Source organism: Sinohyriopsis cumingii, unplaced genomic scaffold (assembly GCF_028554795.1).
Source record: "Sinohyriopsis cumingii isolate HCF-2022 unplaced genomic scaffold, ASM2855479v2 utg001324l, whole genome shotgun sequence".
Lineage (NCBI taxonomy): Eukaryota > Metazoa > Mollusca > Bivalvia > Unionida > Unionidae > Sinohyriopsis > Sinohyriopsis cumingii.
Genome location: NW_028315983.1, coordinates 515,616 through 540,574, shown reverse-complemented (window position 1 = coordinate 540,574; position 24,959 = coordinate 515,616). Strand labels below are relative to the sequence as shown.

Genomic DNA, 24,959 nt, shown 5'->3' with positions numbered 1-24,959 from the left:
CTTACAAATAGATCTTTTATTTATTTACTGCCATGTATTTTTTATTTACATAACAAAGAACATTGACACATACAGTACACTCAAATGGCCCAATTGTTTCATTTTTTCAAAATGGCTTCTATTTAATGTAAAAAAAAAAAGTAATAGCACAACAGATTACGTAAAACTTAACCTTAATGTGACTGTTATGTTATTCTTATTTTGATATGTGACCCTTTGACTTGAGGACGTGTCTGCATGGTTTGGACAATGACTAATAAAGTCCCCAAATATAGAAACAAGCATGTTTTCCAGCATCAGATGGAGATTTCTTTTCAGATTGCCCAGAGTGCCCAATGGTTTGGAGGTCAGCAGTCTTGAAATTTTTTAACAATTTTGTCATCTAAATGGATGGAACATTCACAGTATCACTGTGCATTGATCCTATTACTTTCTATCAATTTTAAACTGTCACACATAAAGTTTTTAAAAATTTTTTTTTTAACTTGTCCTTGATGTAAAGTGTAAAACATTAAGCATATTTTGGTGAATATTATATGAAATGTTCTAGATTTTCCAACCGTCTCTAAATTCAAGGTATTTCATCTCATGACTGAGATCTTATAATTTCAAGCATTATAAAGTATATTCATCAGTGTCATCATGCTTCAAAAATGAGTTACATTCTATGCCATATGTTGGACTGATTCATACACTTACTTTTCACCCTTGAATGGTTTTCATGCCACGTATTGGATTATAGGATTAGTGCTGCAAGTCCAGTCAGTTCTTAAACAAATCTTATCTGATACTTTTGTACATTATTGAATGGAATAAAGTCATTTTTAATTAAAAACAATGAACCATTTTGTGACATTTCCATGTGAAATTTATCAGGTCAGATATTTTGAGCGAAACTTGGATTGAACGTTATGCATCAAAAACATGAGGTAATTGGTATAAAATAGTAAATTAAAAGTATTTTGGCTTTCTTCTCATTGTCATTAGAACTTGAAGAGCCAATAATAGCTGTGGAGGAACAACTTGTAGCAACACAAATAGTGCATGGGGAGGGAGCCATTCCCAGACTGGATGCTTCTGAAGTTGAGGAAGAGCTGAGAAATGCCCCTGAACCTCCTCAAGGTAAAGATATTTTCTGGTAGTACATCTTTAAGTGGCATGGAATTGTGGCATACAGTAGTCGCATTCACCTAATTGGCTTTTATATCATGTTATGATTGTAAATAGTGCTTTACAAATTATTCAGATTCAGTATCTTTATTCATTTATTTACCTGCTTATAATGTGAACTCGACTGCAGATCCAGATCTGCTGTCCTGTAATGCACCATTTGATTGGGTCTACATGGTTAGCTTGAAATTATTAGCAAAAAAATGCATAGAACTATATCTGCTGATGAATTATGGGAAGGCAGATCTGAATCTATGATAATTGTAGCTAGATGCATGTACATAAGCAGTCCAATTTATGCAGATATTTGACAACAGTTGTTTGCTGAACAAGGTTAGTTTATTTTTTATCTTGCCTGCAATGAATAAGAGAGAGTTTGAGACAGCTTCTTATTAAATAAGTAGTTATACATTAAGGAATGAACATATTGGCTGGCAGTTGTTTTTGCTTTCTGTTTCGCCTGCCTGTATAAATGATTTTAATGAACCTGTTTACTTTTGTCCACTTTTTTGAGTGGTCATACATTCAGTATGTATTTCTACCACCCTCAAAACCATTCAGGAAGTGTTTTTACAACCATTTAAACCATTTCAGGCCTTTGTACAAGCTGTTGGGAACATGCATCATGATACTTGCTGTTAAAACTCACTTTTTAATCAGTATTGCATAAAGAAGGTATTAATGTGGGTGGGTGTTTGGGTATGTAAAAAAAGGACCAATATGTCCTACTGCCTGTCATAAGAGCCTGCTAATGGAAACAACCTGTGTTGCCCTGGTATGTGTCTCATGATGCAACTATAATTGATACAAGAAAATTATAATTTTCATTGTCTTACGGAAATAATAATATGATTTAAATATTTATGGATATTAAAGCTTACAGAGTCATACAGTCAACTGATGACAGACTTTTAATATAGGTCAAGCTGGCATGCAGTACTCACAAATTTGTGTATTAGTAAAGTTGGAGTTGATTCCCTTTTAAGGTCAGAACATTTGTTCCCATTGTAAGCAGACACTAACAAACATAGCCAGAATTAGACTGCTCACAAACCCAGCAATATTTGCACAGGTTAAATCCTGATTTTACATGTCACTTTGTTGATAGCATATAACATCTGTTGAATACAACCCTATATTGCTTTTTACTAATAAAAACAGCTTGCACATGGCAGAGTTATTGTCCCAGAACACTACATTGGGATCCCAAAACAAATGACCAAAAGAAAGAGTAAAGACAACACTTTTCACATTTTATTTGAATTTGCAAGTTTAATTTCAAATATCTAACTGCAGGTTTTGGACAACAATCCACAGATAAGGCACACACAAAAACATAAGAGTATAAGACTCGTCTATGGTTTTTGATTTTAATAAGAAATAGACTGACCCTGTTACATGTATGCTAGTGTGATATCAGCACCTTCATGTGTTGGCGACCGCTCCGATGGCCTAGTGGTTAGAGCGTCCGCCTCGGATGCAGGAGGTCGTGGGTTCGATCCCCGGCCGAGTCATACCAAAGACTTAAAAAATGGTACTAACAGCTGCCTCGCTTGGCGTTCAGCATTAAGAGGTTAGTGTTAGGACTGGTCGGCCTGGTGTCAGGATAATGTGACTGGGTGGGACATCATGCTACATGTCTGTGGCATGATGCCCCAGTGCTAGACATCACTATAAACTGCAACATTGCAGACATCGTAGCGATATGACTGAAAAATTGTTAAAGCTACGTTAAAAATCAAAATCACATCACACATCACATCATGTGTTGGCTGAGGAAATTAATCTAACTAGTGTCATCATGTTACACTACTGTTAGGTGCTTAACAGTTGTCAACATTAATCCAGCTTAGCCACTGAGTAGCCACTTAATTAGGTTTATCGCCATGATACTCAACAGTTGTTAGTATTAATCCAGCTTAGCCACCGAGTAGGCACTTAATTAGGTTCATCACCATGATACTCAACAGATGTTAGTATTAATCCAGCTTAGCCACTGAGTAGCCACTTAATTAGGTTCATCGCCATGATACTCAACAGATGTCAGTATTAATCTAGCTTAGCCACTGAGTAGCCACTTAATTAGGTTCATCGCCATGATACTCAACAGTTGTCAATATTAATCAGCTTAGCCACTGCGTAGCCGCTTAATTAGGTTCATTGGCAGGAGTCATCTAAATCATGACCCATTTGAAGACAAGGCATGTCACATTTATAATGATTAGATTAACACCAGATAGAAACAAATTAATTACAACACCAATTTCACATGGGAAAACTTATTTGTTTTTTTTTTTTTCTCTGTGTCAACACTAGTCGGCAATTCACAACATTTTTGTTGATAAATATTTCATTGCATATTGTGTATTTTATTGAGGATATAATTTTGTTAAAGGCATTTTTGCAAAATGTATGATTCCAAATTAATGGGCACTAACCGTCATTTTCAAGCTTCCAGTTACAATTTTGATCATGCTTTTTAAATGTAAGAGAAATATGATCATATTTTCTACCATTTCCATAAGAAATGAAACAGTATCCATATTTAAACACATTATCAACAGATTTGTGAGTTTTCAGTATAATGCTAAAATAAGTGAGTAATGTACAAACATACATAACATACATACATACACACACACACACAAACATACACACACATGCACATACATACATACACATATACATACATACAAACATACATAAATACATACATACATATACACACACATACATACATACATACATACATATATACACACACATACATACATACAAACACATATGCACATACATGCATACTTACAAAAGACGAGCTTAATGAAGTTGTTGCTCAGTGAAAGGTTTTGGGCTTAATGAATATTTGTTGCAGGCAAGACAATGAATACAATTTTAATTATTTCCCAGATGTTTACAAATTGAGTCATCTTTTCTCATTCTGTTGCTTTATGATCATATGTTGCACCTTGGATCTAATTTTACTAACGCCGCCTTACTTGACAGCAGCAAGATGTTATTCAGTGAATGATATTTGGTTGCCACAGGTTGCTTTTTTTTACATGATCCTAGTTCGTCTTGGCTGTGGAGAAATACTATGCATTTTTAACATAAACTTTGTCCTTTAAAGGAAACTGTTTTAAATGGTTGAGATAACTGTCACGTAGACATGGTAGTAGAATTTTATGGTGTTATTTTATGCCTTTGTTATAGACATTACAATCATGTAGTATTTCTTTGCATACTATGCTCAATTTCATGTGTAAGAAATGATTGTAATATATGTATGCAGGTTTTTGCATTTTGTCTTTGTGGTATATACTTTTGTATGGCAGAATTTTATTGATAATTTTCTGGAAACAACAGCAGTGAGAATTATAAAATGTAAAAGGGAAATGATTCAGTTCACATAGCCTTTTGTCTGGTCTATGAATTACATAACATAGGTACCACTTTTCTGACACAGAGTGGCTACATTCAAAATGTTAGGGTTAGAGTTAAATAACTAAATGTTCGTAAAGTTGTTAAAAGCCATGTATCATATACATCACTTGCAGTCTTTAGCTGAAACCTTCATATACTGCATTAGTCCCTGACTATAATGTTGTTCAAAGAAGCTGTAAAAAAAGTGCACAACCATATAAGTGGGGTTGCCTTAAAGAAGTTGTTGGTATGATGAAATTTGTTCACTGCAAACCAACAAGACATCATTGACATCCTTTCTGTTCCCTTTTTGTAGTCTGGTCTTCCAGTCTTTGTGTTGACTTTGTTTTAATTCTGAACAAAATGTGCATGCACAATATTACAGTTAAAAGTTTAGCAGAGGCATTTGTCATAGCTATTCTTTTCTGATTGGAATATTGTGCACTTGTAGCATCTTGTGCTTCATTGCTGTTGGTTGTTCCCATTTACAGACCTAATTCCTGATGATGATGAAGGCGTACGTACTCCCCCACCCAGCCCGGATGAAAAACTCGCTTCAGGTATCAACTACCCCATTGATCATAACCTTGCACTTAGTGATAATCGGAGACTGCTCTGTGTGAAAAGGATTTATGTTATGCTGCAACTGGATACTATTAGTGCTTATCTTACTACCTTTCTCCATCTGTCCATCCATCTATTTTTCCATTTGGCAGCCTATCTATCTATTTGTCTATCTGTCCATCCATATATCTATTTGTCAGTCTAGCTGACCATTCTTCCATTTATCAATTTCACCTTTATTAAGTGCATGTAGGTTCCATTTTCCAGTGCTGTATTTAGGCATCATATTTAGAACAGTGTTTTAAAAAAAAAAAAATCTTTTTCTTGACAGTGGGATTCAGATTTTGGACCTGCAACCATTGCTTGAGGGAAAGATATAATCATTTATGATAAAACCTTCTGGAGGAAGGTGTTTCAGTCTGAAAATTTACAGGACTTAAATAGTTTTCCTGTGATAGGGACTTCTGGATATTTAGTATAGTCCATTAATAATGATAATAATAATAATTCATTTAAAGAGGGTGACAGAGTTAGTTGAATGGAATTAGTCATCCTTGTTATCCTCTCTACCCTCTTGGTCCATTTATAAAATCTCTGACATGATTTTTTAAAAATTGGCCTTATGTTGAGAACTTTGTTTAATGTGCCATATGTACTAAGTTTTCTGTATCCTTGGATCCCAGTTTAGTTACCCTAAACTTGAACTAAACAGCACACACACACACACACACACACACACACAGTTATCTCAAGTTGCCTGCATCATGCATATGTGTCTTTTATTTATACATATACATCTTCTAATGCTGTTTAAGAAGTAAAGAAGACTTTGTACCTAAGAACATCTGTGATTCCTGCATGCCTGCTTCCATCAGCTGGATAATTCATGTGAATTTCTCCACTAAATTCATAAACTGAGTACCTATGTTACAACTCTGTGATCTTAAACTAAGTAACAAGAAAGAGCAAATACCAACAAGTTTTGTAAAATTGGAAATATAATTTATTTTCCTAAAATACAAAGTGAAAAAATAAAAATAACTTAGAGAATGGTGAATGAAATCCTAAACAGTTATAAATGTTTATGAAGTCCAGAAGTATCAATTAATCCAAATGAGTTCCAGTGGTATTCTGAGTGATATTCACTAATGTGCTGGTGTAAAAAAAATTGTGTTGGTGAAATCATGATAATATAATCCCAAAATGTCATTAAATGAAGTCACAGTAATAGCTACAATTCCCAATAGTCTGAATAGTTCAAGCACATAATAATTCTAGTGAATAATTGCAGATAGTGTCACCTATTAATAATCTCAACTGTAAACAAGTTCAGGTGGGTTACACTAGCTGATCAGGAATTAAGTCATTCTGGCCTGACAAGAATGGACCGCTCTGATGGCTGAGTGGTTAGAGCATCCACCTCAGATGCGAGAGGTCATGGGTTCTATCCCTAGCCGAGTCATACCAAAGACATATAAAAATGGTACTAACAGCTCGGCGCTCATCATTAAGAGGTTAGTGTTAGGACTGGTCGGCCTGGTGTCAGGATAATGTGACTGGGTGGGACATCATGCTACAGGTCTGCGGCATGATGCTCCAGTGCTAGACATCACTATAAACTGGCACACTGCAGACATCATAGCGCTATGACTGAAAAATTGTTAAAGCTACATTAAAAATCCAAATCACATACACACACACACACACCTTGCAAGAATGCGCGTCTTCAAGTCAAAATCACATAATGTTTGTTTGGATTAATAGTACACCTCAACTTTGGGACTTTATGAATGAATTTACACACTATACAAGAATGACTAATCTTTAAAATGCAAATTTATAACCGTAGAGAAAATTAATATTTAAAATATTATAAACTAATTGACCTTTACAAACTATGATCATAAAAATAATATATATAGATATATATATATAGCAATATCTTATTTGTTTTGTTTCTTCAATAGTAGATAGTGATGGAACTGATGATTCAGTGACATACTTTCAGACAAGTTCTTGGGATACAGCTGAAATCTTGACAGAGAAAATTTGGCAACATTTTTAATGATGACTAACCATGCAGAAATTGGATACTGAGAACAGGATATTTTCTAATACAGTGGTTTAGTGTTTCCAATATAGCAACACAAAGTAGGTTATTTAGTGCCGAGGCAATTTGAGAAAAGTGCCATGCCCAATACATTGTTGATCCGATGGTAGGATTCAAACCTGCACCCTTTTGGTCAGGTGTCTGGCATGCTACAGTCTTCTATATCCATTAGTTGCCTTTTATGGCATGCAGGACAGTGCATCAAATCTATTCTACACGCCAAAAACCCACAAGGGGTTTCTGAAAAAAACATTGGTTGATATTTACCAATTATGGGAGAATTAATGGATGCACATATTTAGAGGCAACATATAATGCTTACTATCCATTCTAACCTAACAATGCTTGGATGAGAAATAATTTTTATTCAAGTGTGTTAAGTAAAGTTATGTAGATTTTTCAATCCTATTTTAGTGTGGAGCAGTCTCAGATTCTCTTGTATGAATACTGAACACCTAACTTTTGTCTTCATCAGTTAATTGTGTATGCCTCATAGACAGGGCCGTTCTGCAGATATTGAATCGTCCATGATGTTATAAATCATCAGATCTCACCATGTTTAGTTTAAATTCAAAGATATCCCATTAAACCAATAAATTATATATACCCCCTCTTTTGTTAGTGTTGACAAATTGAGGATTGCTTGTTTGAGACGGAGTTGGTAGAAAGGATGGAAATGAACGTCTTAACTCGTTACCCAGCATGCCATGTTTACATGTCATGAGGTTGTATCCTACTTCTGAGCTCTGCAATGTCAACATCATTTGTGATGCATCAGTTATTAAAAGAAAAGGGTAAAGGTGTGGTTCTACAGTGATACCAAGTAGACTTCTCACTTGCACACAAAAAAAATATATCTGCAGGAACATAATTTTTGACACCCAAATTTCTTCTAGGCCAGTAATCACCGGTTTTGCAATTGGAGTTTGTGTTCCAATTTTAGACTTTTTGGCCTCGGTTCTAGAGCAGACTAGTCTGAGCTGCACACAGATGAATCTCTGCAAACAATAGGATACATTGAGATTATTAGTAAAAAGGGGTTAGGACATGAAAATCACTGGTCCAATTCTCACCCTTCTGCACAAGCATGTAAAGTAGCCAGTCAAAGACAATGTCTTCTATACATGTATGCATACAGCTAAAAGTAATAACCCAAAAATGTGTTTTCTACCTGCATTTCAGGCAAACATCAAAAGAATCTTCAGGGAACAAGGAGTTTATGGGTGAATTTCGATGACATCACCAAATTTGAACATTGCTTGATTACTTGATCACTTGAGCATTAACATAGGACAGAAATTACAAAAGTAGCCATTCCCTGACAATTTCTATGAAACTTTGCAAAAAGATCAGTTTACTCTTTACTCCAAATGCCACATTATTAATGTCATGAGGTTGGACTCTACTTCCATGCTCTATAACGTCAGCCATATTTATTGTACACTAAGAGTAGTGGCATTACAGAAAAAAGAGAAAGATGTAGTTCTACAATAATACCAGATAATATAGACTTTCTGCATTTGTAAAAAGATACAGCCAAAAGAAACCCAATTATTAAAAACCTTTCTTTTAGGACATTAATTTCTGGTTTCACAACTGGAGTTTATGTTAGGATTTTAGATTTTTTGGCCTCAGATCTAAGGCAGGCTGGTCTGAAATGAACACAGAACCTTTGCACAAAGCAGGATATGCTTGAGATTAGAAGTAAAAAGGGACCAGGAGACAAAAATCATGGGTGATATGCACACAAAAATTATAAAAGTTAAGAAGTCCACTTGTCACCCTTCTGCATAAGCATAGACAAAGTAGTAGCCAATCAAAATCTCTGACTTCTTTATACCTACACATCAGCTAAATGAAAATCTCAAAATGGATGTGTTTGAATGCATTCAGAAGTGCCAAAATTAAGGTGTTTCCAATCTGCATTTCAAGCAAAATTGAAAGGAATCTCCAGGGAAAAATGAGTTTATAAAAAAGGGTACTAATTAGAATTAATTGTCTGAAAGTTTAAGGAATTCATCAAATACAAGTCTTGGAGTTTGATTCACTGAAGAAAGTATTTGAATTTTGTGATTGCCATACAGTCTTTTCTACTCTATCAGCTTTATTTACTGCAAGTAAAAAATAGGAAAGCTTTTTAATATTTTAAGAAGTTAAGTGTAGTTTCAGACCAGAATCTGTTGCAAATTTTAAAATGAGTACAGTGTAAAATTAATATCAAATCAATCGTGTACAATGAATGTAAAATCAATACAGTGTAAAATAAGTGTAAAATAAGTGTAAAATCAGTGTAAAATCGATGCAGCATATTAGATCCAAGACAACTCTGCTTGTTGTGGTGCCCTGTCAAATAGGCAAAATATTGTTCACCTTCAGTTTTAATGGCACAATAGTTTTTTGTATTGAATCTTGACTTTATGAACGTTGGTTTGGAGCACTGAACATTGTAAACCAGTCTCTTTAATGTGTTTGCTGTGTCGTCTTTATTTGTTGGTTACACAAATCTGCACTTTGCATCTAGATATTTGTTTTCTTTTCTTAAGAAAATTAAGCATTAAATCATATTTGCCCAAAGGTTGCAACAGACAAGATAGAATTTGTAAGTTGACATCAACAACAGTTTTAAGAGTTATCAAGTCCAAGCAGCTGAAGAGTGGGTTTGGGGATTGGAATGAAAAATCATTTAAATTGGATTTAGTGTAAGTGTACCTCATGTAGGAATCAATAGCCATAGTAATTTACATCAGTGCTTTTTTGCTTGTATCTTCTTTAAACTTAGACTACTTCTTGCTTCACCTGCCGAATAAAGATATAGGTACCATATATACATGGATATAAGATGAGTCCAGCTGCAAACTAGATGTAGATTTGCCATTGCATGAAGCGCTGGCAGATCTAAACCTGTGAAGTCTTTTTAGAGTAATCAGTAGAACAAACAGTGTAGACCCATTCTTCCAGCATGTTATGTGAAAGTAGATCTGGGTCTATGTTATTCACCATTAGACCTGACTTGTACATGAGTATATATGGTATCACATTTTGCTGGTATGAATATCTTGTGTTCTGGAAGTCAATATAGTGAGTGTACATCACAGTACAGTTGGCTGGCAAGACAGTGTACTGAAAGTCAATATAGTGAGTGTACATCACAGTACACTTGGCTGGCAAGACAGTGTACTGAAAGTCAATATAGTGAGTGTACATCACAGTACAGTTGGCTGGCAAGACAGTGTTCTGAAAGTCAATATAGTGAGTGTACATCACAGTACAGTTGGCTGGCAAGACAGTGTACTGAAAGTCAATATAGTGAGTGTACATCACAGTACAGTTGGCTGGCAAGACAGTGTTCTGAAAGTCAATATAGTGAGTGTACATCACAGTACAGTTGGCTGGCAAGACAGTGTACTGAAAGTCAATATAGTGAGTGTACATCACAGTACAGTTGTCTGGCAAGACAGTGTACTGAAAGTCAATATAGTGAGTGTACATCACAGTACAGTTGTCTGGCAAGACAGTGTACTGAAAGTCAGTATAGTGAGTGTACATCACAGTACAGTTGTCTGGCAAGACAGTGTACTGAAAGTCAGTATAGTGAGTGTACATCACAGTACAGTTGGCTGGCAAGACAGTGTACTGAAAGTCAATATAGTGAGTGTACATCACAGTACAGTTGGCTGGCAAGACAGTGTTCTGAAAGTCAATATAGTGAGTAGTATTCTGAAAGTCAATATAGTGAGTGTACGTTACACATTGTTTTGTCTGTTGTACTATTATAAATACACATACAGTATCTCCTGCCCCTACATGATACACAAGTTATATAAATGTCATCTGCTTTTGTATACTTGTCATTTGTTATTCTGTGAAACTTGAATAAGACATTATTTATTTTTGTATTTTTACTCATAAACTGTACATCTTCCCATAATTGAAAAGAACATGCATATCAGTATCATTCTTATACCCCTGCTTCAAGAGCGGGTGATATGTAGGATTCACTTTGTCCATTTGCCGTCTTTCCATCAGTTCATCTTGTCCAGGCTGGGCTATAGATCCTATACACATATAGGTAAATCTTGTGATAGACATGAATTGTACCCCAAAACTCTAAGTCATCTTGACCTACTTTCCAGATTTAATTATTTTAAAAAATTGTAGAAATTGTGTGTGGGAACTGATTCTTAACACCTTTTTACCTGTTGCCACCAAACTTTAGCTTAACATGTATATTAAAATGTATGTTTTGTACCAAAACTGGGTCACAGTGGGCTACTTTACCAGATTTATAAAAGTTGCTGAATATTGTGTTCATCCATTCTGTCTCTTCTGCAACTCCTATACAGTTACTCCTGTTGACATCAAACATCAGTAATGTACATTTTGGGATGAGCATATGTCTCATACCAAAATGCAATCACTGTGACCTTCTTTCTGGCATTAATAAAAATCGTTACAGTTGTGTCTGGGCTCAAATTCCAATATCATTTCAACTACTTGTATGTGGAGACCATCTGTGAACATATTGCACACCAAAACTAGACCACTGTCATCACTTATCCAGCATATTATTTTACGGTGATAAATGTGCTCAAAAAGTGTTACACTTTTTAGCCACCAAACATATAGGTGACTCTTGGGATTAAGGTGGGTCATACACCCAGACTGGATTATTGTGCTTTTTCCAGGAAATGTAAAACATTTTACAGGGTTCCAATGCCCTCCTGATTTTTAGGTTGGTCCTGGAATCCAACTGGAATTTGAATTCAGTGAAAATATTCCAGAAACCAACTTGAAAATTACTTTTTTGTAATAAAATATCCTGGAATTTGATATTAAAAAGTTAAACGCTTTTTTATATAGAGAAATAAAGTTATCTTTCCACAGCAACTTTACAATTTTGCAATGATCATCACATTGCATTGGTAGCCATGATTTAGTCTGGTAACTAAGAGATTTTTGCATATGTGCCTTCTGCTGCAGTATTGTTTTTAATCAAAGTATCAGATAAAAATGACTTCTAAAATATTTTCATTTCCTTATTTAAATTTCCTGGAAGAATCATTTTGGTTCAGGAACCCTGCCTTTAAGATACTGACTGATGTCAAAAAGTGGGAGTAACTTGTGAGTTCCTGATCACTCACACTTTTATATCCTCAGCCATCCTGGCCATAAGGTCATGTGAGCTTGTGGCATGGCTATGCATCATCCAACATCTGTCCTGTGTCCTTATTTCTGATCTGATTTAATCAGACTTGGAACATGGGTTCATATGATTAGAATAATAGATGTGTTTGATAATGAGCAAGATCTTTGTATATTATTTTGGTGACCTTGCATCTGATTGGTTAAATCTTGTTACCACACTGGAGGTCATATTTCCGATTTGATTTTCATCAGACTTGGAATATACACTTTATCATTAAGTTATCAGACAAGTTTGATAACGAGCAAAATCTATGCATGCTAAGTAGGCTATCTTGCTTCTGATTAGCTGAACTTGTTATGCCTCAGGAAGCCTTATTTCTGATCTAATTTTGATTGTGTACTTGGAATATATGCTTATATCATCATATTTTGGATAGGTTCCATATTGAGCAACAACCATGCATATTAATTAGGTGATCTTGCATCTGATTGGCTGAGCTTGTTATGCCTGTGGAAGCAATATTTCTGGTTGGTTTGATGAGACTTGGTATATGTGCCTGTAGCATCAAGATCTCAGATGAATGCAATAATGATTGAGATCCTTGCATAGTAATGAGGTAGTCATGCATCTGATTGGCTGATTTTGTTACTTCACTGGAAGCCATATTTCTGATCCAGTTTTGATCAAACTTGGAATATATTCTTGTACTATTAAGATATTGTACAGATTCAGTAATAAGCAAGATGCATACACATAAAATGAGTTGATCTTGCATCTGATTGGATGAGGGGGCAGGGGCCAGTTTTTATGTACAAATTTAATGCTACAATCAGCAACCTAGTATAAAAAAATCTTAAAAAATAAATTACACAAGTAATGGTCAAAAAGGTCCATATTTTTGGATACCTATATTAAAACAAAGCATAAGAATATTATCCACTTGACCAGAGAAGTCAATGACAGTTCATAGCAGAAGTTTAAGCACCCAATCCCAAATTTATTCCTTCAATTTTCATGTCTGAAGATCATTTTTGACACCATGTGATGCTCACAGTGCAAACACAAACCCTTTTCCTAGATGACAGTTCTGCAAAACGGTGTGTACTAAACAGGCTGATGCAACTGAAAACACTTTTCATCCAAGCCATTTTTGAGGTATTCTACTTGCCCCAAACCCATATGTTTGCTGCTATGGGATGCTAGCTCTTCTTCTGAGCTGACTATTGGTATTTCATCATCAACATACTGCAGAGTAACTATGGTAGGTGTAGGAGTACATGCCTGACATCAATTTCAAGAACAACAATCCCAAAACACCTAGTTCACAAATATATCCATATCTTTAATTAGTAAACAATAATAGCTGAACAAGTCACACCATAGCCTTAAGTTAAGAAATTTGCCAGGGGCCAATTTACAAAACCGTACCCTGCCACCTGAGCCTGTTATCTCTATAATGATCAAACTTGTAATATGGGGTTATATTGTTAAGATCATGGATGGGTTCAATAATGAGCAAGATTCACAGATAATAATGTTGCAGATAAGTGATACCAGGCCTTTTGTTTTGGTTTTATGGCTGTAATTTGCCTTCAATAGGTCCATATTTGATGTTAAACCCATCCCATCATTAACCATATTTGGGCAAATTTTCATATAAAGAAAGCTGTCTCCTTGAGCTTATCATATAAAATATAAAATGCTATACTTCAGTTAAGCATTAGATACAGTGTGTGGTAGCTTGAACCATCTTTAAAATTTATAAATGTTAATTTGAAATAATATAATAGGACCATTGCTGAAAAATTTCATGTCATGAATGTCAGAAAGACTCATTTAAGCATCATCATCTAAGATAAAACATTCTGCATCAGTAGAAAATGAAATGGACAGAGAAAGATAGTTACAACCAGATGTTTGTAATGAAAGGCATGGTTTTCAAATGGTTTGGCAAATTGGGTGCCAAGAACGTTCTAATTACAGATTGAATTGTTCAAGAAAGGGCAACCTTTTCTTTCTCATATGAGATATGACACTATCGCAATTTTTGATGGGTGGAAAACAGATTTTAAGTTAGAATATGAAATTCCTATACTTCGTGGAGAGTCTGCTAAAGTCAATCATGAGGCTGTAGAGGATTGGAGCAAAAGACTGAATGATATATGCAGGGGATATTTTACAGCCATGATATCTCTAATTGTGATGAGATGGAAATGTTTCTTTAATTGTTACCTATTGGTATAGGGTTTAATGCCATTTTTCAGCAATATATAAACAATACATTGCGACCAGTAGAAATGGTGGAGGAAGAACACTGGAAAACCCCAGAAAGAACCACCAACCCATGAGAAGCTATTGGTAAGCTTTCTCACTTACCCACATTTGCCAAGCCTGAGACTCGAACCCATGCAGATAGAGGTGAGATGGCAGTGATCAGTAATGGTGAGTGCTTTGGATCACTCAGCCACTCTGGGCCCCAACAAGACAAATTTGAATGTGATGTAAAAAAGGCAAACAAAACCATGGATGAGGGTGCAAATATTTGAGTCGTGGTTGAAAAAAAATCTACATTAACTCATTAACCCCCGGAGGTTTTTGTCGTTTTTGCCCGAAATGCAAGTAGGAAACACATTTTGGGGGCTATTTCTGAATACATCCTAATACATCGACTTCCAAGAGATTTCCCATTAACCTAATGCCTAGTTGTGTTAGAAACATCATTTTTCATTGGCAGTTTTGCTCGCACATGAGCAGAAGGGTAAAAGTTGGAGCTCTTTTTTTTTTTTTTTGAGTAACAAACGCATCATTTTCATATTGAGACCACTCTTTATTCCAAATGCCTATCTTTTCCTCCTTTTTGCAAAGGTTCATCTGTCTGTGTGCAGTTGAGACCGGTCTGCCTTAGATCATAGACCAAAAATTCTAAAATCCTGACACAAAATCAGATTCCGACCACAGGCGAATTTTGGGTGGAAAAAAATCGGGTTAAAAAAAATTGGGTTTTTCCCTCTGTATTTTGTAGTGCAACTAGAACGTCCAGATTATTTGGTATCATTGTAGAGCTACATCTGTCTACCTTTCTATAATACCACCCACTATAGTGTATCATACATGACCTTGACGCTTTAGAGCTCAGCAGTAGGCTACCACCTATTGCCTTGTAAACGTTGTGCCAGGGGTTAATGAGTTAACAGAAGAAAGTGAGGCAACAGAAAGATTGTATTTGTCCTCAGTAACTGAATCAGTGATGATTGGAAGAATGACTTGTTAGAGTGTGAGGAATTCACATAAAAAGTGACAACGTAAAGGACAAACTTTTGATGGTGAACAGTGAGCCAAACAGTACATAATATTACAAACTGCACTGTTGCATTCACAGAATTATTGGATTGTGGGCTTGCTACAAGTAATGCAGAACTTGTTGACAAAATTCTTAAGAAAGACAAAGAAAAGCAGTGAAAAGCATGAGATGGGTACAGTTGGAAACAATTTTCACACCTAAGGATTCTTAAAGCTATTGTATTCAGATTTCAGACTGGTTACAGGTAATCTGAATTGAAATATAATTATTAAGACGCTTGTGAGAAGATATTGATGGCAACCTCGTACAATTTTTAGAGCATATTACTATGTCAGAGTTGCTACTCATACTGCATGCAGCTGCTGCAGTGTCTTGTCTCTGGCCACTCCAAATAATGGAAATTTCCTATGAATTGTACTCCATAAAGACACATAAAAGATAATTAGGTGATAACTTTGGCAGAGAAAATGTTTCCATTAATCTCCTACTGGAACAGCTGTGCAGACAGTGTTTTGTGACCATGGAAAATATAGATGAACCCTGTAATAAAGTGCTTCTTTACAACACAAATTCAGATGGTCACATAATGCTAATGTCTTTTTCATGTTGTTGATGACTCCTATTTTCAAATTCTGTTCAAAGCATCATGCAAGCTGACAGTGACAAATAATTTCACACACACGCACAGACACTAACACACATTTACATCAAATGTTTCTATCGTTCTTGCTACTTGCTTCTTGCTATTGTCAGCAGTTATTGGTCCCAGCTTGCATGAAAGCTTCCTCAGCATAGCTCCCTCAAACTCCTGACTAGTCAGAAGTCAACTAAAATCATCACAAATCCACTTCAGAAAGTTTTACGAATATTAGATGGGACAGTAATGTGGCAACATTTTGTTGACACAGGCAAAAAGAAGAATGATCATATAATAAGCCTGTTGTAGTTTTTGAATGCATTACCATATATACTCACTTATAAAACCAGACCAACTGCTAACTGTACAAAAAGATCTGCTGGCAGATCTGGGTCCGTGCAGTTTGTTAGGAGTAATCAGTATAATAAACAACATAGACCCTTATCTGCAGGCATATTATGATAAGGCAGATTAGTATCTTTGTTTTTTACAGTTTGATTTGTGTTGTAAGTGAGTATATTATGTATGTTTCATTCACTTTGGTGAATAAATGCCCATAACAAAAGTTGCTCAATACCAGTTCTGCTTCCTATATACATGCTTCGTATAGACGTGGAAACTAAAATAGAAAGACAGGAAGAGCTTGAGGAGGAGGAGGAGTGTGTTACAGAATTAGTAGAAATCTATAAAGTTACAGAAGATGGTAAAACTTGGAAAACTGTGCGTAAAATCACCAGAACAGATTCAAAAGGAACAACAGAAAAAGTTGAGATCCTGGAAGGTACCTTTTGATACAGACATGGTGTTTTGATGTGATATTTTTTTGTACCCTATTCATTTTCCTCATTTTTACTTCTCATCTTTTATAGAACTTTCTGTGTAGAATCCAAGTTTTATTTCTGCCAAATGTAAGCTTGGAAACTTTTGGTTTGCAACAGCTCAAGAATTATGTAGACTAAAAGAAGAGATCTTTGTTATCAGTGTCGTTATTTTGAGTTGGATTTCATTGTTCTTCTTGGAAATTTTACAAATACTGTGAATTCACCATTATTCATGACTTTATATACCTGTCAAAAGATTAGTGAAACTTAAAAAATGAAATAAAAACAAAAACATCATTTTTCTTAAAACTGCAAAAATGTAAACTCAAGAAATAGTTGAATTCACAGTAATTACTATATCACAGTAGTTTCTTGAGGGTGGGGGTACTAATAACCCTCTTGTGCACCTTTACAGTCAACCTATACCCTGACTAAGCTCTTTTTGATGTATAGATTTTCATTGTTTGCCTTTATAATACTTTGTATTGGATGCCTGCACAGTTTTTAATCTCTTTGGGCATTACAACCATCAACCGTTGCATCTTATTGGTCATCTAGCAAATTGGTTGCTATGGTTATCACCACATTTGCTTTATTTCTGAGCTGTTACTGATAAAACATGGTATGTGAGCTTCATTATTATGGTCTTGATCAGTTTTTTAATGAGCAAAGATTCTTACAAACCTGTGCCTTCAGTTACTGTAACAAACAGATGATTTCATTGAGGAAGGTCTGGACCTTCAGTTACTGTAACAAATAGATGTTTTCAGTCAATTACAAGATTCAAGTCCAAATTTAAATTATAACATTGGAGATGTTCAGAATATTAATTTATTATTTTTTGTACTGACAAAGATATGATCATTGTGATGCAAATTCTAAAAATACAGATTCACTTACCGTAGATTTTACTCTTCCTCACCCATCAATTCTTTTCTTTTTGCACCTACAGTTGTACATCTTTTATGCATACATATTTTCTGGTGTTGCACCTATCTTTGCAAGCACAGTCATGTTTACCCCATTTATCCAAGTTCTGTTGTCATTTTTAAATTTTTCAAGTGAGAGTAATATGCTGTCAGTTTTCTGTGACAAGTTATTGTCAATGATAATGCCATACATTTAGAACATTTTACAAATTGTAATCTCTGGAGGATTTATCTAATGATAAGTTGCTCCCCAGTGTATGACTCTTCCACCACCTCCACCCCACCCCCCAGATTGTCTGGGATGTAGAATAGGTCTGACTAATGGAGACTTTTGTAAAGATTAAGTTCTTAGACTTTTTAAAAACTAATTCAGCTTTTTAAAACAATTTAAATATTAAAAAAATGACTTTTATATTTTAAGGATTTTGCCCTTGTTTGTCTTTCTCATTGTTAAATATTCCTGGGGTATGGAAACCTAGATTTACTCTATCATTTAAAGCTATGTTAAAAATCCAAATCACACACACACATAGAGCAATAGGGGTTGTGTGATGGCCTGTTGTCCATTGTAAATCATCTGTCCTTCCATCCATTGGCACAATTTTATCATTGCTACTTTGAACTACCTTAATTATTGCCATGAAATCTAAAACACAAAAATGGTTGTCAATACTGAAAATCTTGTCACAAATTTTCCTGAATGGATGGTCATATCAAAATGGGGTTTTCACCCATAAGTCTCCTAATGGTGTCTACTTTGTCCTAAATCTTTCATCTAGTATGGCTTTTGCAGTGGAAATTTAAAAGTCATATCGATGAGAATATTAGATATGGTATCAACACTCAGCAGTTTAAAAAAAGAAATGGCCTTATTTTGAATTTCTGGAGTTTCTTCTTTGGACAGTACAGCTTTTCTTGGAGGGACTCGTTCATCGTAGTTCATATGCTTGTTTGTATCAGACAATGTTGATGCCCGTTTATACCAAGAAAGTGAATTCCTTTTAGAACAATCAGATTTTTATTTCAGTCAGTAAGATTTCTTTTAAAACACGAAGTATTGGTTTGTTCTCACATTCATATATTGGTACAACATAAGTATCACATATTGGTTGGTGACAACAACAGCATAAACAGTTTTACAAATTTTGTGTTTTTCTTTTAAATCACTAATCAAGATCTGTGTGTATTATCAGAAATGAATCAGTATAAAGTCAACTTACATTTATCTACCAGTCATTTTAATTTGTCAGATGACTGTTAGAGATTAATTTAAAGTTTTTTAGAATTCAACCCATGTTTAAGTCAATCATATTTAGTAGTTATTTGTAATTTTAATTGTGTCATTCTGCCAAACTCAGACTGGGGGGATGATGGAAAAAAGCCTGCCTTCTTTTCGTAATCTTGTGCATTTTAAAAAAGATTATGAAAATGTACTTGTCGTAAACTTTCTGCTGTGTCTTAAAGGAGTTTGCATCCATCTTTAAGATACTACTGTGGAGAATGTTTAGTTGTGGCAGAAAGTCACAGAAAGTTTGAAAGTTTAAGCTTGTGACGAAAGATAGACATTGTTAGCTCAATGAAACATTGTTGCTGATGGACAGACTAAAAAAATTTGTCTTTGAAACATACAAAGGTCAATAAAGTACATAAATAATGTTGGTCTGTTGGTAACACTTTTTTTCACTATAAGTTTCAGCATTTGAAAATGATATGTAAAACTTGTCTTTAGAGTCCAAAAAGAAAAATGGTTTCCAGTCAGTTGATCTTCCAAAATAGTGGTTTTTCAACTCAGGTTTACTGTAATTGGTTTTTTATCCTTTCAGCTGTGGTGAGAATTGGTATTTGCTGTTCATAAATATTTGGCACCATCAAAGAGCATTAATTTAGAGTTAGACTTACAGGTCTGACACTCGTGTAATTTTAATTATGCTCATCTTTAGCGGATGATATTGTAATATCTTGCATATCTCCATCTGTCTGTCTGTTACCACACCTCAACTGCATGGTAGAAATCAGTGAAACTTTGTTGTGTTCCTTTACTTGAGATGGAGGGGATTGAGTGTTTTTGGCTCGCACTCCAATGGTATCTCGGAGTCAGTCAGAAGTCTGATATACAAAATTTCAGTTACAATGATATTTTCACATATTTTCCAGTCAAACTTTCTACATGCAGTCATAGACAAAGACACCGTGTTTGTGATGGATTTTGTATCTATAATCCCTTAGATCAATATCCAGCATGGGGATTTATGATGGCAAGCTATTACAATTGCTCAGGTTTATTGTTTTGTTTTATCTGATTTCAGAAAGTCCTAGTGACTCTGTCACCAATTTGGCAGAACGTCTCGAGGCAGAAAAAATCGAATGGCAGCAGCAAGAACAACCACAGGCAGCTGAAGATTTCGAAGAAACTGGTGTGTAGCTTTTCACACGCCCTTGATGAGCAGCAACTCTTTAAATCTACATAATAACCAGTCTGTACACTATTCATGATAGAGTTATATAGAGCTTAGTTTACATAATCATTGGTTGAAAAATCACTTGCTGAACTCAAAATAGTGAGTGAAAATTTCAGGCAGCCAAGTGAAGTTTCCTGTCACTCACCCTATCAAGTGATAGTCAATTCAGGGCTAACCAGTCTATTCAGGGCTAACCACTGTTTCATTTTTTATAAGAATGTTCTATCAAGAATATGAAAGTCCATACTTTTTACCAGGAGTTTGTTTTCAATTTGGTTTAATCAGGCTTGTACAAAGTGCATCACTTTAATTCACTTACCAGAAGGAGAACAGATGGGTCACAGTTTATGATTACTTAAAACTGGCATTGAAAGGGTTACATAATAAGTTTTTTTTAAGAAACCTTTAATGTAATCAAATTAATATTGTCAACATCATGTTCACAATTGCCAGTTGAGTGAAAGTTTATTTACAGAGTTTTAGTACTTGCCTGACAGGGTGAATGGATTTTTAGTACTTGCCTGGCAAGATAAGTGGACTTCTGGAGATTTTTTTCAACCACTGATAATGTTCATGTTATGTGATTGTCTTTGTCATGTCCATTGTGTGAAACACAACACAGAAGTGTTCAATTTAAATTGTATACATGTGTTTCGTAATTGTTATACAGCAAGGTTTATTTCTTATTGCCCTTTTATTCATGCTTTTTAAGGATGCATACTTGCAAGAAAAATGTTTGAGTCCTCAGTGGTCCAGATGACTTTTTACACCATTAGAATCTCTCATCATGGCACGTAAATCAATTCTAGGAATCTGGCAAAAAATGTTGTCCCTGTTTCAAGCAAGCCTTGCTTGGGAGCTGTATCTGCATTGTGAAGGAGATGATAAGCCTCTTACCCGATGAATACCAGAAAGATACATGTAATGTAAGGATGGGAGCTTGAAACATTTAATTCAGTTCTGTTGATGAATGGAGGAGCTGAATCTGTTTTGATTATTGCTGTAAGAAATACTAGTCCCTGCAGAACCAATACTTAATGACAAAACTAAAGGAAATTGTTTTCTATTTAATTTTTATTACTGATAAGGAAAATTACATTGCATCTTATAGCAATATACATTTAAAGTTGTATCTCTCCATCTTTCCATCTCTCCATCTTACTAGAAAATGTACATATCTAGTAGTTGAACTGCAAAGCCCCCATTGATTCCTGCCAGTGTTCTGCAATTTATTTGCTGGGGGTGGGGATTTTAATAATTATTAATACCAAACACATAATACTTCACCATACTCAAGAAAGAATTGTCCATTATTAAATCAATTTAATGTTCTCTACTTTATATTAATTTCTCTGGCTAAGAAATGTTTAATGAGTGGTAAATTTGTAAAGGGGGCCCCGAGTGGCCGAGTGGTCTAAAGCGCTCTCCGTTACAGATCACTGCCATCTCACCTCTGTCTGCGTGGGTTCGAGTCTCGGATTCAGCCTATGTGGGTATGTGAGAAAGCTTGCCAGTAGCTTCTCGTGGGTCGGTGGTTCTTTCTGGGGTTTTCCCGGGTTCTTCCTCCACCATTAATACTGGCCGCCATGTATAGCCTATCGTGTGCTGAAAAATGGCGTTAAACCCTAAAATAATAACAACAAAATAAATTTGTAAAGACAGAAATCTGTTCATGGATGATTCTAACTAGTTGTATGACCACTGGGGATTTTCATACTGTTTACAATACATTTGCATCATTTCCGCAGATCTTTTTGATAAATATTGTCCTTGTTTATGGATTAATCGTGTAGGTTATGTATTTTAGTACTTCGTGATAGTGGCATTGATGATATTGGCAGTAATATATATATAGTTTTTGTATTCATGGAATAATGTTAGATTTTAGCAATGAAACGGACATTTTTGTGGAAAAGTTAGATTTTAGCAATGAAACAGACATTTTTGTGGAAAAGTTAGATTTTAGCAATGAAACGGACATTTTTGTGGAAAAGTTGGCAGAGAAACAGATACCATAATGGAACTGGTGTTGCTGTGAATAGCAGAATGTCATAATGGAGCAGGTGTTGTTGTGAATAGTAGAATGTCATTTTTTGTGTTGCTGATAATTAAAGTAAATTTTATCATGAGGCAATTTTTTTTTCTCTCCAGGGATTCATTTCTGACCATAAAATGTTTTTCAGGGACATTCTGTATCAACAGCCAGATACAGTTTATTTCAAAACAATATTTTTTCTGAAAATTTACAATTAGGTCATCTTAATATGCTCAACTTGCCACAATGTTGCTTTATACAATACAGGTCATATTATTTGTATCATTATCAGGTTTTGATTTTACAGTTCTGCAATATTGAGATTACTTGTGCAACAGATTTATAAAATTTAACAAACTATTTAGTATTAGAATAATTGCTTTGTACTTTTTATTTTTTCAAAGAATCTTTTAAGCTTTAATGCAAAATTTGTCACAGCGTTTATTCTGCAATAAAGCTTTGTCTGCATCTAGCTTATGGTGTGTTTCATGTTCTGTTTTTAGTCTACCTCATGTCTGCCAAGTCTGCTGCTCCCCCATCTTCCATAAAATTGAATCAATCATATCACCAACCTGTATGGTCCTTTGGGCAAAAAACTGACACACAGAAGACATTATTATCATTTATACTTGCAAAATCTGAACCCGTTTGGTCACTTAGATTGGCAACACATATGGTTAGTGGAGATGCCCATAATGATATTTTATTCAGCTTATGGGTAAAATGTATAAACCCATTTAAAAAAATCTTTGCTTCAAACACAAGGAAAAATAAAGATAAGAAATTGGTTTTTCCTTTTGTTGCATAATGTCTCTGATTTTGATGAATTCAGCTTGAAAAATATTGTATATTTGAAGACATGAAGGGCAAACTGTTTGAGGTCATTAACGTAAAATTAGAAGAAAACAATGGTATAGATGAACAAGGGAACTGTTTAATCTGAGCAGTACTCCTAATTTACTCAAGTTTTTAAGTAAATTTAGTCATAAATGCTATGTTTAAAAAAATATTCTGAATGCCATATTGGCACTTACTAGAATGTAACAAAAAAAATCTTTGAGTTTCTTTAATGTTTCACTGGTTGATTTAAAAAGCCAAGAATATAAATAATGCCTTTGATGACCTAAGGAATGGATTAAAAAATTTAATTTTTTAAAAATTCATTTCTTAATTATTGCAAATACTAAAATCTTATAATTACCAATAGACATTTGTTTTATGAACAGATATTGTCTTTCTGCTGTTAATAATCTGGAGAAATAAACAAAACAATAAGGGCCGCAGGCTTTCCTATCAGCCTTTTCTATCACCTTCTCATACTTATCAACAGGGATTTCAGGATTTTTTTTTTATTAAACCCTTGCCAAAATTAATATCCAGCGTTCAGGAAGGCATGTGTTACATTCATTGTTTGGAAGTACATGAAGCAGGTTTGTTGTTAACATTTTTTGGCAGATATTTTGGGACTTAGTCAAATAAAAAAAGAAAGGAAAGTTAACATGGTCCAGCTTGTGGATTGAAAATTCATTATGTTCTTGGTTATCAGATGCAAGAACTGTTAAGGACAGTCAACACTGGCTTGTATCAATGTCCTGTTTATTTTATCACTGTTGTCTGTTTATGAACTTTGTATCATTTCAAGTCAGGTAGTTTACAGTCAGACTTTAAAAGTACATATTGGCACTTCTCAGATATTTTTCCACATGTATCAACTGTAATTTTCAATCCAAAAGTTAGATCATCTCCCAAGATGTACACTTTGAAAAATATTTTTAACAAATTAAGCTACTACTTTGAAAGCGCTACATAAGATACAAGTAGACATGTTTAATCAGCTTTGAGTGATCGACATTATAAAGTACAAGATAATTATATTTTGTTACAGCAATCGTAGCCATGAGGCTTTCGTGCATTTATAATATGGGTCTTAAGAAAAATGCAATAATTGTATAATGACATCACTCTTCTGCATATCACCAAATTTATTGAAGTCTGGCATAATTTCCAAACAATTTTCGTCAACAACAGTTATTCATGGAACATTTTTATTTTCATTTTGGATTATTAGACCTTTTTTTTGGTAACCATAGTTACAAGTTTTGGAGCTTGCTGCTCCTTTTACAGGATGTACTGTAAATGCCCAAGTTCTTTGTGATACTTTAATTTTCAGCATATTGCACATGCTTATATACTCCCTTGTAAGTCAGGTCCAACTGTAAAAGATATAGACTCTGATCTTCCATCGCATAATGCAGTCAGATTAGAGTATGGTGTTTACTCCTAACAAACTGCATACTTCATAAACCCAGATCTGCCAGTGCATTTTACAATGGCAGATCTGTGCTGATGCAATTTGTAGTTGGACCG

General features: G+C 34.7%; 1 protein-coding gene across 1 annotated transcript in view; it reads left to right on the top strand.

Moving 5' to 3' along the window:
- The window catches only part of LOC149772644 (uncharacterized), a 225,156-nt gene that overhangs the window by 94,431 nt on the left and 105,766 nt on the right, over positions 1-24,959 (top strand). Inside the window, exons 20-25 of the mRNA XM_089947533.1 lie at positions 988-1,122; positions 5,082-5,150; positions 10,335-10,969; positions 16,898-17,139; positions 19,922-19,926; positions 20,405-20,512. Coding sequence (XP_089803659.1) covers positions 988-1,122; positions 5,082-5,150; positions 10,335-10,969; positions 16,898-17,139; positions 19,922-19,926; positions 20,405-20,512 — 1,194 coding nt within the window. The remainder of the gene's footprint in view (positions 1-987; positions 1,123-5,081; positions 5,151-10,334; positions 10,970-16,897; positions 17,140-19,921; positions 19,927-20,404; positions 20,513-24,959) is intronic.